The sequence below is a fragment of the Montipora capricornis genome, chromosome 3 (genome assembly GCF_036669925.1).
Source record: "Montipora capricornis isolate CH-2021 chromosome 3, ASM3666992v2, whole genome shotgun sequence".
Classification (NCBI taxonomy): Eukaryota; Metazoa; Cnidaria; class Anthozoa; order Scleractinia; family Acroporidae; genus Montipora; species Montipora capricornis.
Genome location: NC_090885.1, coordinates 39,053,893 through 39,068,892, shown reverse-complemented (window position 1 = coordinate 39,068,892; position 15,000 = coordinate 39,053,893). Strand labels below are relative to the sequence as shown.

Here is a 15,000-nt window from a genome sequence, read left to right as displayed (position 1 = left end):
TTTCCAACCTTTTTATCTCTCTGAAACGTTTTCTTCTCTTTTAAAACTTCAAGGTCATCTCTATGAGTATCATGGGTGTTGTCTTCAAAGTTAGGCCAATTTGTATCTGGCAACTTCAGCAAAGGTGAGCCTTTGTCATGACTGGAACACAGCGGTATTTACCGTTTGTAAGTTTCTACCTCAAGAAGATGACTGTACTGTAAGCCTGTTATCCACCATCAGAAAACACGTGAATATGGGGCATGCCTACTGCACTGCTTGGTTTTATCTTGCGATGAAACTGAAATGATAAGAGATGGTTTATTACAAGAGAAAATGAGGGGACAGAGAGGGAGGCTCAAGGCGTTGGCCGGGATATGTTATGTCCACGAAAGTTATTTTTAGACGAGTGGAAGTCTTTGTTCTAGCGGAAGTCTGTCTTCTGAGGCGTCCGCATGCAGTCTTGCCTCGCTCTCGGGTTCTTAGTGAAAAGAGAAAATGATGGCGCACGTGGAAGGCTGATGAATATATACTTTCTTTCAAACATCGGACCGAGGTTGGCCTGCATGTGGACGTCTCGGAAGACTTCCGCTCGCTTAAAAATAACTTTCGTGGACTTGACATATCCCAAGGGCTGGACCGGGAGCCTCCTTCTCTGTCCCCTCATTTTCTCTTGTTTATTATTATTATTATTATTATTATTATTATTATTATTATTATTATTATTATTATTATTATGGATTTAGCGCCGGCTTTTCCAAAAGTTGGATCCGGCAACAAGTTGCCTAAGGAAACCAAAATTTTATCATGGCTTTGATCGCTCCAGAACCTTTCTCAGAATTCTTGCTGTGCCAAGGAGAGCGCTTTTTTGAATTAGTTCTATAGAAGTGTTGTTGCCAATGCACTTTAAGTTGCTTTCAAGCCTTTTTGGAGCTGTTCCCAATGCTCCAATTACTACTGGAAGCACCTGGGTTCGGACACTCCACATTTTCTGAATCTCTCTTGCCAGCTCCTGGTACTTCTCTAGCTTTTCCTCTTCCTTGGCCTTTACAGCTGTGTCTTCTGGGACTGCTATGTCTATTACTTGGCATCTCTGCTCTTGCTTGTTAATAACGTCGGGTCTCCTTGCACTCATTTGGTGGTCAGTCTGGATGTTATAATCCCAAAGCAATTTGTAGTCGTTGTTCTCAAGGACAGTTTCTGGTTGATGTTCAAACCATTTGTCTACTCGACTAAAACCGCACTTCGCACTTCCCCAGCAAGTCCCAGTGTGCCACCTTGCAACATTATCATGCCTCCTTTTATAATCTTCTGTGCCAGTTTGGAGCACCCACTCACTATATGGCTCACTGTCTCCTTTGCCTGGCGGCACGCCCTTTTCGAGATGATCTCTTGAGTCTTGTCGATGCTGGCTTTGATGTAGTTTGTTTTTATATTATATCATCATCATCATCATCTTCATCATCATCATCATCATCATTATCATTGTTATTATGGGATCCCAGAGTTGAGCAAGACTTCTTAGGCAACTTCTTTTGGACAAGGGTTTGGACTGGCCAGTGATCCTTCCTTTTTTTGAAGGTGAACACGGCGTCTTCCTTATCCAATTTGTGGTCTGTGAATCGTTTGCAATTAGACTGGTCAACTTATAAGCTGTTAGAGTGCCACTCCTTAACCTGAAACTGACCTTTTCCGAGGATAGTGTCAATCTGCTTTGTTATCTTGTTAGTTTCTTGCGAGTTGGTATTGGAGCCAGCGATGTCATCCACGTACGAGTGATCTTCAGTTTAGTTCCCTATAACCGCTTCTGGAAATTCAACTTGAGAAGTCTTAGCTAGATGGTTGATAGCGTTTGTTGCAATATCTGGTGCTGGCTGGTCTCCAAAATGTAATCTAAGCCATTGGAAAACTCAAGGAATTTCACTTGTCTTTCTCCTCCACAAGAACCTATGATAAACTTGATCGTCAGGGTGAACTAATACTTGATTGAACATCTTTCGGACGTCTCCCGAGTACGCCACTTCGTTCCACCGCCAGGCCTCAAGCACATTGGGAAGACTGTTAATGTAATTGGCGCCCTTTTCGAGATGATCGGGAGGGAGCGACCGTCGTGGCCTTTCGATGACGAATTAAAAACCAGGCGAACTTTGGTTGTTCTATCTGGGGAAAAGACGGCTTGCAGTGGCAGATGCCATTCGGGCTTGCTATGGTCAACTTTCTCCACGGGAACTTTTATTACAGTCTTGATCCAACAGCTTTTGGACTTCACTATCTATGACTTCAAAATAATATTTTATGTGGAATAATTTCTCAGAAGACTGCATTATTTTCGGCACAATATGATAATTACTGTGTGTGGAAGGTCCATTTCGATTCCAAGGCATCTTAACCTGAATTCGTCTGTTTACTAATGCAGTTGAATTAGAGAGTGACTTGACGAACGTGTTTTCACGCAATACGTTCTCATTGCACGTACACAGCTCTGTTGGTTTGACTCCCAGGGTGTCTTGTTGGAGTAATCATGTTCTTAATGTCATCTTTAATGCTCACTGAACCAACTTCTATGGACTGAATTCCGGCCTTGTTCAACTGTCCTATAACATACCAACCTGACCAGTTACGTTTGGCTATCGGCTCCCCTGGGTTCCCTGACAAGGTATGGATATTGACGAAGGCATCGATAAGAAGGTCTATCGTTCCGCCGGATAGTAGATAAAACTTATCCGAGATCGATTGAAAATGAACATAATATTCAACAGCTTCCTTGGAGATTGTTTTGGCAGCGCTATATGGTCTTTTAACGGTGTAAACTTCGAGGGCTTTCCTAATGTCTTCTTTCGTAGGCGAGGCAAAAGTGATCTCGACGACTTCTGAGGCTTAAAATTTCGTTTCTCCACCTGCGAAGTTCATGGTAAGATGGATACTGTTCCAGTTAATCCTAACCGACTCGTGTTTGATCCAGAATCTAAAGTTGCAAGCATCTCGAAAGCAGTTCCGCTTGTGTTCATTATCTTGACCTTTTGAACAGGACACAAACCAGTGATTGGCCTGGATTCTTCCTTATGATCAGTGGTTGCATTCTGCAGAAAGGTGATGCTTTTGGGTTTAAATTCATGTTGTTCGCCTCGTTGTGAAGAGAGCGATGATGGTTTCTTTTGCGCTTATCGCAAGTCGTACCGTCTGTCTTTTACAGACGTTCGTGTGATGTGGTCTGAGACATTTCCGGCATCTTTTGCTTTGTTTTACTTCGTCCCATCTTTGACTTACGATTGAGTTTTGTTATAAGGGACAGGCAGCTAGCGGGTATTTCCACGTACAGCCTAGCAGACATGCTTCTTGTTCTGAGAATCCAGTTTTTTTAACAGCATTATTTTCTGCCCTTCTATTGGTTGTTCCTCGGAGTGATCGCTCTTTTTCCTCGCTGTCGGTGTCTCGTTTACCCCTACATCGAAATGTTGACTCTTGGTGTAACCAGGTTATGAGATTTGAAACATTTTCTTCCTTACTCGTCGTTTGCATCTGTCGTTCAAAGTTTGTGTTGTCCCTCGGGTCGAGCTTAGATAGAAGCTGAGACATGAAAAACGGAGCTTCTGAAGCTTCTAACACGGAACAGCCATTGTGTTCCATAATATTTAGTACGTACACGGATACTGTCGGGGCGTAGCGCGCCAGTAATTTTGCGTCTCGTTTAACTTGCTCAGTTTAGATTACTAATTTCGGTTAGCAGCTAATCCATAATCGTGAATTCCAGATCAAGAATTTACTAGGCTCGATCAATGTCTTTGCATGTTTTGACCTGGTCCGTCCAGAAGGAAGTTTTGGGCATAGCTTTCCGAAATCTTTGAAGTTGCTCGTCTTTGTATTGTCCTTATTTTGACATGTAGTGGGTAAATTCCATTTCCCAAGTTTGGTACATTCATCGGCTTCTATCTGAGTTTGGAACTGTTAACCTGTCTAGGTTGCCGGTAGGCTTCGAACATAAAGCTTCCGCCAGGTGTCAGTGTGATCAGGAACTTTTGGTGGTTAATTTTCGCTTTGGTAGGCCGAATACTTTTGGGCGACCAGAAGAAAATCATTTTTGACTGCGTCTCCAAGTTTTCTGTTTGTTAGCACTGATTCGTCTTCCGCTGTGGTGCCTTCTTCGATTAATTTATCTAAGATTGCCTCTTGCTGCCTTTTTATAGCTCTGTACTTTGATTCTGCTAAACCAAATACCGCTTCAAGTTTTTCAAGTTCAGGGCTTGCAGAGAAAACTGTTTCAAATTATTCGATTAATTCATACAAGATTCTAACCGCATTGTTCGTTTTCTCACGAGAGTTCCGATGCTAACTTTCGGTGGCATTTTCAGTCAATTTTAATAATCCAACTACGCAAATGAAGGTTTTGGAAAGCGAAAATACAGCACTAACACAATTTCAATTTCTTCTCTCAACGCTAAAGTACTTTACTTAATAATTACGATAACCTTTAAAGTAATTGAAAATGTTCAAGAAATTCAACTGAAATCCGTACTCAAAGCTTGGCGTGCTAGTACTTGATCTTTGATGTGGAGTTTATAAAGCTTTGAAATTACCGTGTTCCTTTTTATGTAAGGTGTGAACCCGGCGATATATTTTCGCGAACGGTCAGTCGCTCGCACTTTGGCAGTCGGTTGTTCTTGAAAACAGGGTATTTCTCTCGAAGGATCAGCCTATTCCAGGATCGGTCTGTCCCTCTTTGGGCTGTCAGTTGCTCTTGGAAAAATATCGTTGTGGCACGATGCTGTTCTTCGGGATCTTGTAGCCGCTTGAGTAACATTCAGTTCGCAGATTTTTTGACTGATTCGCTCTTTCGTGTGAAGCTTACGGTTACTTTATTTAGGTCACTCGTCACTCTAGCAGGATCTCCTAATCTTTTTGTACTTTATAGCACGGATACTATGGTCAAACTGTGAAAAAAAAAGTACTTTCAAGTTTAAATAAGAGATACAAAAGAACGTTACTTTGTAAAACTAAGCTACTTACGATTCTGTTCGGAGATTCGAGGTGACATGCAGCAGACTCGGCTAACTAAAGTGCCTAGGGTGTTTATAAGTGCTTACTCGTTCGCAGAGCCCTCGAAGAAATATTTGGCGCCAGTCAAAAGTTCACTTACATAACCTGCAAATTAGCCTATTATAAAATTTGTATGTCCTTTTTTCGTGTCTGTGTATCCGTGTTCGTCCTTACCGATTTGTATCCAAGTTTTATATTTTGTACGCCTCTCATTAAGGTCGGGTGCCATTAATTAACTTTGCGTTCATCTTGTCAAGTTTGCTTGTGCTCTATTCAATTTGTATTCAATCACGTTTGTTCGTGTTTTGTGTCCATACCGGGCATGATAGATTTACCTTAAGTAGTAATGAATCAACATGATGTTCATTCCCGTCTTTCTTGCAGTTGAAGCTAAAGAACCTCATGGCTGCCTCCTTGCATGAATATCCCAAATTGAAATTTGACTTGTCCAATCGCAGCATAGTATCAAGGATAATGGAGCCTTTGGTTCTGACATTCCTCATCATCATTGCATTTGTTGGCAATGGTATTACGTGTGCCGCTGTTTGCAAATACCGTCGCCTTCGTACGCTTCCAAACATGTTTGTGACAAACTTGGCAGTGAGCGACATTTTGATGTCTATCATCGTCATGCCAATCACCCTGAAGGTTCTCATCTCAAGCGAATGGCCATTTGGCCCGGTGGTCTGCGATTTACAAGGATTTTTCATCTTCTCTTTTGCCATAGTTTCACAGGGAAACATGGCGGCGATTGCTGTCAATCGCTACTTCGCAGTTTGTCGCCCGATTGCTAACAAAGTAGTTTTTACCAGGAGAAACATCATGGTGATAATTGCCTTGCTGTGGATTTTACCGAGCATCGCCAGCGTCCCTCCTTTGGTTGGATGGGGTTATTATGCATTTCAGCCGGGAAAAGCAGTCTGTATTTACCCACCCGACGTCAACATGACCTACACCACTCTTATTGCTCTTCTTTTCATTGGATTACCTATGGGACTCATCGTGTTCAGCTACACTAAGTGTTTCTTTGCTATCAGATCAAGCAACCACCAAATTGCCCAGATGGACGACAATCGGCGGCGAGCAGATCAGGAATGCAGGAAATGGCTGGAAATTCGCTCTACCTTGACAATGATGAAGGCCACTCTGGGTTTCATCCTGTGCTGGTTACCCGTCTCTGTTATCGCCTTCATAGACGTTTCTACAGGAGGCGACAATTTACCGCGTCAAGTTTTCACACTCACTACTTTCCTCGTCTTCTTGTCCAGTACCATCAACCCGTTCATCTATTGGCTTTCAAACCGCGACTATCAACGAGCATTTCGGAATGTATTTCGGTGTGCAGAAGAAAGTGTGGTGATTGACAGTTCAAGGCCACATAGGGCTCATGCGGTTATCCCTCTTCAAACCGTACTCACAGAGGTTCCTGCTATTCATAAATAACTGCTTGACCGGTCTAGAAAAACCTTTTGTCTATAGCCTGGACTTTCGTTTTCTGGTTCTAGCACAGGCAGACAACCCTACGGATGCGAGAGCGCGCGAAGTGACTGACGTCACGTTATTTTAGACAGTTGTAACGGCCGATTTAAGTGATCGAGGAAAATGTTCCAACTGCAAATAGAAGCCTTCCCTTGCGAGAATTCATTTCATGGACTGCCAGATAAAAAAAGGTTCACTAACCTACCATTTTCTGCGTTGTCCCGAGAGATCTGATGGGTTTTTGGGACGCTTCGATTTTCCCTGTAGCACTGACACGTCGCCACATTAAATGAAAATAGGTCCGCAATACATACATGTGGGAGCTTGTTTGTGAACAATTTGGAGTGAATTATCAAAATTCGTTTTGAATTTAACCAGGGCCGTAGCTAGTAACAGGCAAGCCAAGGCAATTGGCTCAATCATTGTGTTTCGGTTGTGTTGGAATTTGGCATCATAAAGACCGAGGAAGAGTATTTAATCAGTGGCTCAGTGATAATTTAATTTTGTTTTAGCTATGCAAATCCCTTGAATGCGAGTCAAAATTCTATAACTTTGCTGTGAATTTCTAAAAACTGCAACCGTATTAATACCAATAGTTAAGAATCAACAGCTGTTACACTAGTTAAGGTGAGGAAAAAGCCCCATGTAAGCATTTTGAAGAGTCATTAAAATGGACTATTGTTAGATGTCAGAAACAAACTTCCTCTACAGTACTTATTCTCTCTATGTATTTTATCTACTGTTGTATTTGTGTAATCTAAAAAGGTCTGAATATTACTTTGTGGATGTCTATAAACAACACCACAAATTATACTATGATCAGATTCATTGTCAATTTCTGTCCATAATGCTTGAAAATCATTTGTTGTTCTACTAAAATCAGTCCTGATAACAGACGTGAGATTATTGTTTGTAAAAAAGCCACACCTCCAATATTTGTAACACTTGACAATGAACTAACTGAATACCTTGAAAGATTACTACTAGATAATAAATCCTGACCAACTTTTAGCTTAATCTTTGTAAGTACCACTATCGTCAAACGAAAATACAGATCAAACAACTGGCCATAACTGCCATAAGCGGACCTCAAACTCGTAGCAATTCAGACACCACAAAACCACAAGACGAAGAAAAGGAAAACAATTTATTGACGGGTGAAGGATGTGAGAGATACGGACGATGTGGAAAATGCGGCTTGAAACTGCAAAGTACAATATAAATAAAAAGAGCAGCTAACCAAGAACAGCTAACGAGGGAGTGCGAAAGCGTAAATAACAGTGAAAACGAAACATTAAAGGGCACCCAATGAACAGGTTATACTAGATCTTACAAACATAGTCCGAAGGTTGTCAAAATTAGCTGTTAAGCTCTAAATATTGCAATGCAGGATAGAGAAATATTCATCAGAGAAGCATGACATAGAGACTTTCATGGAAATCATGCACAGAATAATGTTGAGATTTTTCATCTGAAGGCAGACTGAGATAAACATCTCTCATATTTAAATTGTCTACGTTGGAAGGGGAAGCGGAGATTTCTAAGCGAGCCAAAGATTCGAAGTCAATGCCCATGCGGTTGTCATTGCATCATAAGTAGATTGTCATTTACGACTGTAGGTAAGTATTTTCAAAAATGCTCTTACCGTGGCAAGGGGCTTTGTTTTTGTTTTCTTGAACAAATTGACCGGGTTTTAAAAATATTGACTCTGCGGCAGAAATGCGACAGTTGTTTGGTAGGAACATAGGAACCATTGAAATTCAATCAATAATTTGCAATACGTTCATATCAAATAAATATATTTTTTGAAGATGTTAAAAAAACTCGCACTGAAGCTCACGCTGTGCAACTGAGCACGCCGGAATTTTGGTAGGTCACGGAGCAACGCTGTCGAATTGACACAAAAATTTTTTTGTAGGCTGCTACTTGTTAGTTTTTATTCCTTCGCACAAAGGATTAATGAACAAGTATTTAAAAACTTGAAAAAATGAAATCTTCCGACTCCGCCAGACGTTACATAACACAGGATGTGTCGAGGACCTTTAATTTCCTTCAAAAGCCGAGAAACACGTGATGAGGCATTGCAATTCTTTGGTAACGTCGTCGGAGATGACAAACAAAGATTCGTTACCAAGCCTTAAACAGAGGCTCGATACCAAACCATATTCATATGGGATTGAAATCTAGCACTTCACATTACACTCTATTCAGTTAACTCTGTTTAAAACACAAGTGATACACGGCCAACGTTTGTATAAACGTAACCTTTCCATGTACTTGTACATGTTCATTGCTGTGACTTTGACATCTTCAGTTCCCACGGCCTGCTCCCGTCTGACCTTGTGGCTCAGTCGGTGGAGCGGCGGAGATCTAACCCGAAGGTCGTGGGTTCAATTCCCACCCTGGTCAGAGTTTTTCTCTGTCCTTGTGTGGGCCCATTTCCATTAGTAGGGCTAACGCTCACATGGTTCATATGGGATTGAAATCTAGTACTTCACATTACACTCCATTCAGCGAACTCAACGGTCGCCGAGTTGTCAGTGTGTTGTGTTTAAAGTGTACTTCACTTCGTTTGGGACACTAACAGCTACTTGATGTCGCTGGCAGGGCTTCGATTACGCGGCTAAAAGAAAAACTATGGCGAGTAGTATTAATGGACAAAGCGACACTGTTTTTTGAGAGACATATGGTCGCACTCATGCGGAACGAAACTCGCGTGGTGGGGAACATGACAGAAACCGGTCCAGCCCAACATAAATAGTTTTTATGGTATTGCGGCTGTATGGCTTTCCTTCAGCTTATTTTGCTTCCACGAAAAATCGCCTCAACGCACTGGACAGTTACGACGACTCCATGTTTTCAAGAGTGAACTTGAAAGAACTGAGCTTGGGGTGCCTGTGCCGCGGCGTCTGCCAGCAAAGTTTTGTTGTAATGGACTCAGAAAAAAGCCTTTATTGAGACTTGAACAAAAAAATATTTTCTGATTAATATGACAAGCTATGGTAATAAAACTGTTCATCAAAACAATGACCGATTGATTTTAAATCATTCAGAATCTTCACAACAACAACAACAACAAAACTTTATTCGTGCCCAGAAATTATATAGAGTTAACATAAATCCAAGAAAGAAAAAATTACAAGGGAAAAGAGCACAGCCACTTAGAAATAGCTAGGCTAATTGAGCTAAGTGGCTAGCCCAAGCGGAAAATTTGCAAAAACCCTACATTAACATAGAACTACGGACACGATTTACCGTTCACGCACACACGCGCACACACAAATAACAATAGACAAGGGGAAGTGCACACGTTAAAACTGGAAAATAAAGTACATCAATGAGCCAATCAGTAGTTGGAGATAAGCGATTCTTTTAAGAAGATTTTGAAACAGGTACTGTAATAGTTTTACCACATTTAAGTCGAATCTCAACAGCTTTTAATAACAACTTCGTTCACACACTTTTGATTTCTCTTACACACACTCCAAACCTATCCCATCATGCATGTGGTCTACCACAGGTAGACCCACAAACACTACAACCCCTCTTTTCCTTGGATTTAGGCATAGTTTACAACAGCAACATTACACGTATATCTCTTTCCGAACGTTCTGATCTTGATAAGGGCAAGTTCAATTAAAACTAAACTGAATAACATGCTCATAGTTCAAAGCGTCCCTGTCAATAGAGTTCATAATCAGCAGAGTTCATAATCCTTTAAGTATCCTGGCGGTTTCCTTAACCGAGTTGGCCTCGTGGATACCTCTGGGGTCCCTGTATTGGCATTCCTATCTGCAACAACATCTTGTCCTGTGTCTTCTTGGCTCGGCCCCTCGCTCCCTGTCAGGTATTTCTTTACTTCAGTCACGTTTCTCTTATAGCTAACTCCTTCTGGTGACATCACAGTGACTTCATTTCCATATTTACTGGTAATTTTGTGAGGTGCTTCCCCAAAGCTTGTTGATAGCTTGTTTTCCTTCCTCTGTTTCATCAGGACTTGATCACCTGTAGCTAAGCTGTTTTCTTGAGCTCCCCTTCTTTCATCAGCATAGTCAGTTCTTCTCTGTTTCATCTCTGCATCCTTGTCTCTTGCCTGGCTATCAGCAAATCCGGAAGTCGTCAATTCGGGGATCTTTGATCTTATCTCTCTGTTAAACAACAGTTTGGTTGGGGTAACACCAGTGGTACTATGAAGCGTGGTCCTGTAGGCTGTTAATAATTTTCTCATCTCCACCCATAGATTCTTCTTTTCAGCTTGAGCAATCTTCAGGGCTTTAGCCTGTTCCAGGCTCTCAGATAGTCGAGGAAACGAAAAGAACTGCGTATGAAAAGCGAGTGGGGGCTTGGGTCGAGGCGAGGCGGGAGAGCCTGTAAGCATCTCTTTAAATTCTTCATTCCGCCCACTTTGTAAATAACCTCTCGCATGTCAAAATGTCAATGTCAAAGTGTTGAAAAAGGGCGGCATTGTGTGGTCCCACGCGAGTTCAAGCGCGTTTCTTTTATTGTTGTTCAAAGGTGATGCGTTAATTCTCGCTTGTGCGAGTACGTTAGCCAGAATTTAAGGCACTTTTAGGAAAATAACTTTACAAGCGAACGAAGGCATTGTCAAAACAACCGGGAAACGAGTGTCAAGGAAATCACCGACGGGAGATTTAGCAAATTCGACCAAAAGACACGACCAGTTCGAAAGCTGCGAGTTCCCTACGCTCTGTTGACTTTTCCAAGGAAAACAGAAACCCGACCATTGAAGTTTCTGGCCTAGATGATAAGACGGACTCATCAATAAACTTCAGCTCTGATGCATCAGGACAACCGATAATGAATGTGAAAGATTGATATTTCATGTGGATGGCTTTAATTGCATTTGCAGTATACAGACACGTAGCCATCACATTCGCTTCCTGAAAATCGCTTGATCTTTTAAAGCTTTAAGACATACAACGGAGCCTGTAGTTTCTCAGCAGTGCTCTATGTCTGGTTTGGGTGCAGATGCACCTATGGCTGTTGATCCCGAGGCAGATGTCCGGGACAATGAATTAAATGAGCTGGATAGCCAGCCTTTGCTTGTCAGTGGGTCGGGGGGGGGCTGGGGAGAGGGTTCTGGATCCCTCTCCTAGCCAGGGTTCTGTCAGTGTCTTGGGGGGGGGGGGCTGGGGAGAGGGTTCTGGATCCCTCTCCCAGTGATAGTGTTGTGGGCGCTTCCACCGGTCAGGCCGGTGAATCTCAAGAGGGGGTAATGGAATCCTCCCCTTCTTTCTCTCCCCTTTCGGGGTCTGTTTCGAGTGAAACACCTGCATCGGGTGGTTCTTGTGTGGTGGGCTCGGCTGGTGATAGTTCGGCCTCATCGATTTCGGATTCTAGGCCTGTGCGGTCTAGGATCCCTGTTAAGGTTACACGCGGTGGTTCGGGGGAGTTACTGCCCCCTCTTGTGTCAAGGGAGGAAACAGTGGCTATGGTGCAGAAGTTGAAGGCGGCCTTGCCGTCTTCTGCTGATGATCTTGTTCCTGATCGGGTTGGGGATTCTTCCCAGTCGTCGCCTCCATTTACCGTTCCTCTTCCTCCTCGGGTCAGTTCTCGTAGTTCTGGCTCGGGGATGGCTCTCCGTCCTTCCTCTCGTTCCCGGTCTCGTTCCGGGGACGAGAGGCCTCCTCTTAGCCCGGATCCTCATAGGTCCCGTCGTCGTGCTCCCTCGCCTAGCCCTGCTAGGCGCCGTTAATTTTGCCGTTGTCTCGCCACCAATTATTTTTTGTTATGGGTTTGTCTCTACTTTTTTGTTATATTATGGCTCTTACTGTAATTTCTGTAAACGTTAATGGGTTGAGAGATGGTGACAAGCGTCTTGGGTTTCTCCAGTGGCTGTCCCATCTCTCTCCCTCGGTGGTTTGTCTACAGGAGACCCACGCAGTCTCTAATGATGATCTTCTTTCTTGGTTTTCCCGGTTCGGTTATTTGTGTGCTGGTTCTTTTGGTACCAATCACTCTCGTGGTGTGGTTATTTTGTATCGTTCGGTTTTGGAGTGTAAGTCTGTGGTTTGCGAGTTTGATGGTCGTTTTGTTTTGGTTGAGTTTTCTTTTCGTGGTTCTGTTTTTCGGGTTGCTTCTATTTATGCTCCTAACCGTAATCCTGATCGTGACGCTTTTTTGGTTCGCTGTGTTGACTCTATTGATCCTGCTGTTCCTACTCTTTTGTGCGGCGATTTCAACACGGTCCTGGACCGTGTTCGGGATCGCCGTGGGTCTTGTCCTTTTGATGTCTCTCGTGAAAGTTCTGTTTTGTTGTCGGCTATGTTTTCGGATTGTTGCGTGGTGGATATTTGGCGTGAAAGGCACCCAAATGATTCTGCTTTTACCTGGTTCCGGCCCGATGGGGCCCTTGCATCGCGCATTGACCTCATCGGTTGTCCGTTTGCTTGGGTGCCTTATGTGTCTTCCGTAGACATTCTGCCGTGTCCTTTTTCTGATCATTGTGCTCTTTCTTTTTCATGGGCTCTCCCCAGCTCCGTTCCTCCGGGTCCGGGGTTGTGGAAGCTCAATCTTTCTGTTCTGGATGAGGCCGAGTATATTGACCTCATCTCAACTTTCTGGTCTTACTGGCAGTCTCGTCAGTCTTCTTTTCCTTCCCTTCTTAGGTGGTGGGACAGCGGTAAAGCTCATATTAAGCGTATTAGTATAAATTATTGTAAAGATCGTGGTAAAAGTAAAGTTGTGGAACGTACTATTTTGTCTAGTCTTGCTGCTCATCTTAAAAGTCATATTGATTCTGGTCGTCTTTCTTTTCTTCCTGTGTACCTCTCTACTCTGTCTCGTCTTCGTTCTATGGATATTGAGGTAGCTCGTGGTGCTCAAGTTCGTGCCCGGTCGAGGTGGGTGGAGGAGGGTGAGTCCTCCTCTGCTTACTTCTTCCGGCTCGAAAAGAAAAACGGCACTGACCGTAATATCTCGGCGCTGAGAGCTAGTGATGGTACTTTGGTTACGGACAAGGATGGGTTGTGTGATGTTTTTCGTTCTTTCTATTCGGATCTTTTCTCCGCTGCTCCTTGTGACTCCAATGCTCGTGCTGTGCTTCTTTCTAACATTTCTTCAGTTCTTCCGTATAATGATAGTGAGGTGTGCGAAGGTCTTCTCAGCCAGGAGGAGTGTTTTGCGGCTCTTCAGGGCATGGCCCGTGGTAAAGCTCCTGGTTGTGATGGCCTTCCCATGGAATTCTATTTAAAATTTTGGCATGTTTTGGGTTTGTATTTGGTTTGTGTTTTGAATTCTGCTTTTGGTTTGGGCTCTTTGTCTCACTCTCAGCGCCGAGGTATCATTACTTTATCGTTTAAGAAAGGGGATCGTCTTGACCCCAAAAACTGGCGTCCAATCTCCCTGTTGAATGTCGATTATAAAATTGCTTCTCGTTCTATTGCTGCTCGTCTTCTTAAAGTTATTCATTTGGTTGTTGATAAAGATCAGTCTTGTGGTGTTCCTGGCCGTTTTATTGGTGAAAATGTTGCTTTTCTTCGTGATGTTGTTGATTTTTGCTCTTCTTCTGGTGTTCCTGCTGCTCTTCTTTCTCTTGACCAAGAAAAGGCATTCGACAGGGTTGATTGGACGTTCCTTCGTTCTACTCTATATGCCATGGGTTTTGGGCAGTCGTTTGTTGGGTGGGTTAATTTATTTTACAATAATGTGAGTAGTTGTGTAAATGTTAATGGTTATATTTCTAATTCTTTTAGTTTATCTCGTGGGGTGAGGCAGGGGTGTCCCCTGTCTCCCCTCCTTTACGTTTTGGTTGCCGAGGTACTTGCATGTAATATTCGTTCTAGTGGTTTAATTTCTGGTTTGTCTCTTCCTGGTTCTTCGTCTTCTCTGCCTGTTATTTCTGCGTACGCTGATGACTCTGCCTCCGTTTTATCGTTCTCTGTTGACTGCTTGGCGGGCGTGTAAAGGATCCCTTACAGCGTCTTCTTTGGGTATTGGTTCGGGTATTGATTTTTGTCCTGTTTCTTCTATGACCACGAAATCAGCTTATTTGTTTCTTTTGTCCGAGAATGCTGTCTCTCCTCATTTTGAGGAGAAGTTCTTTCCTTTGTTTGGTTCTCTTTATTGGTCTTCTACTTGGCGTCAGCTTTTCTTTTTTGATTTGGATCGTCCAGTTATTGATTTGTCTTGGAAAATTTCTCATGGGGTCCTTTACACGGCCGAAAGGCTCGCTGGTTTTGGTTATGCTCTTTCCACTGCTTGTTTTTGTTCTGCTCCTGTCGAGTCTCTTCAGCATCTGTTTTTTCACTGTCCTCTGGCGGTCAGTGTTTTGTCATGGCTTCAGTCTCTTATGTTTTTGGCTTCTCCTCTTTGTCCTTCTATCTTGGTTCGTCATGCGCTTTTTGGTTTCTCGGCTGATGAGTTGTCTGTGGTTCCGCGGGTTTTTGTTTATATGTTGAATGTCTGCAAGTTCTGTATTTGGGGGGCTCGTAATGACTTTCGTTTTAGGGGTGTTCGTCCTTCGGCTGTTGACGTTATGGAGCGTGT

The 15,000-nt window shown here is 43.0% G+C and overlaps 1 protein-coding gene across 1 annotated transcript; it reads left to right on the top strand.

The window, feature by feature from the left end:
* Positions 1 to 5,415: 5,415 nt before the first annotated feature.
* On the top strand, positions 5,416 to 6,456 carry LOC138040208 (melatonin receptor type 1C-like). Its single transcript, XM_068885977.1, has one exon. It carries the CDS (start codon positions 5,416 to 5,418, stop codon positions 6,454 to 6,456), a length of 1,041 nt encoding a protein of 346 aa, XP_068742078.1.
* Positions 6,457 to 15,000: the final 8,544 nt, after the last annotated feature.

Excerpts from the sequence above, each read along its gene's own strand:
- LOC138040208 (XM_068885977.1), top strand. The coding sequence starts at position 5,416 with ATGGCTGCCTCCTTGCATGAATATCCCAAATTGAAATTTGACTTGTCC.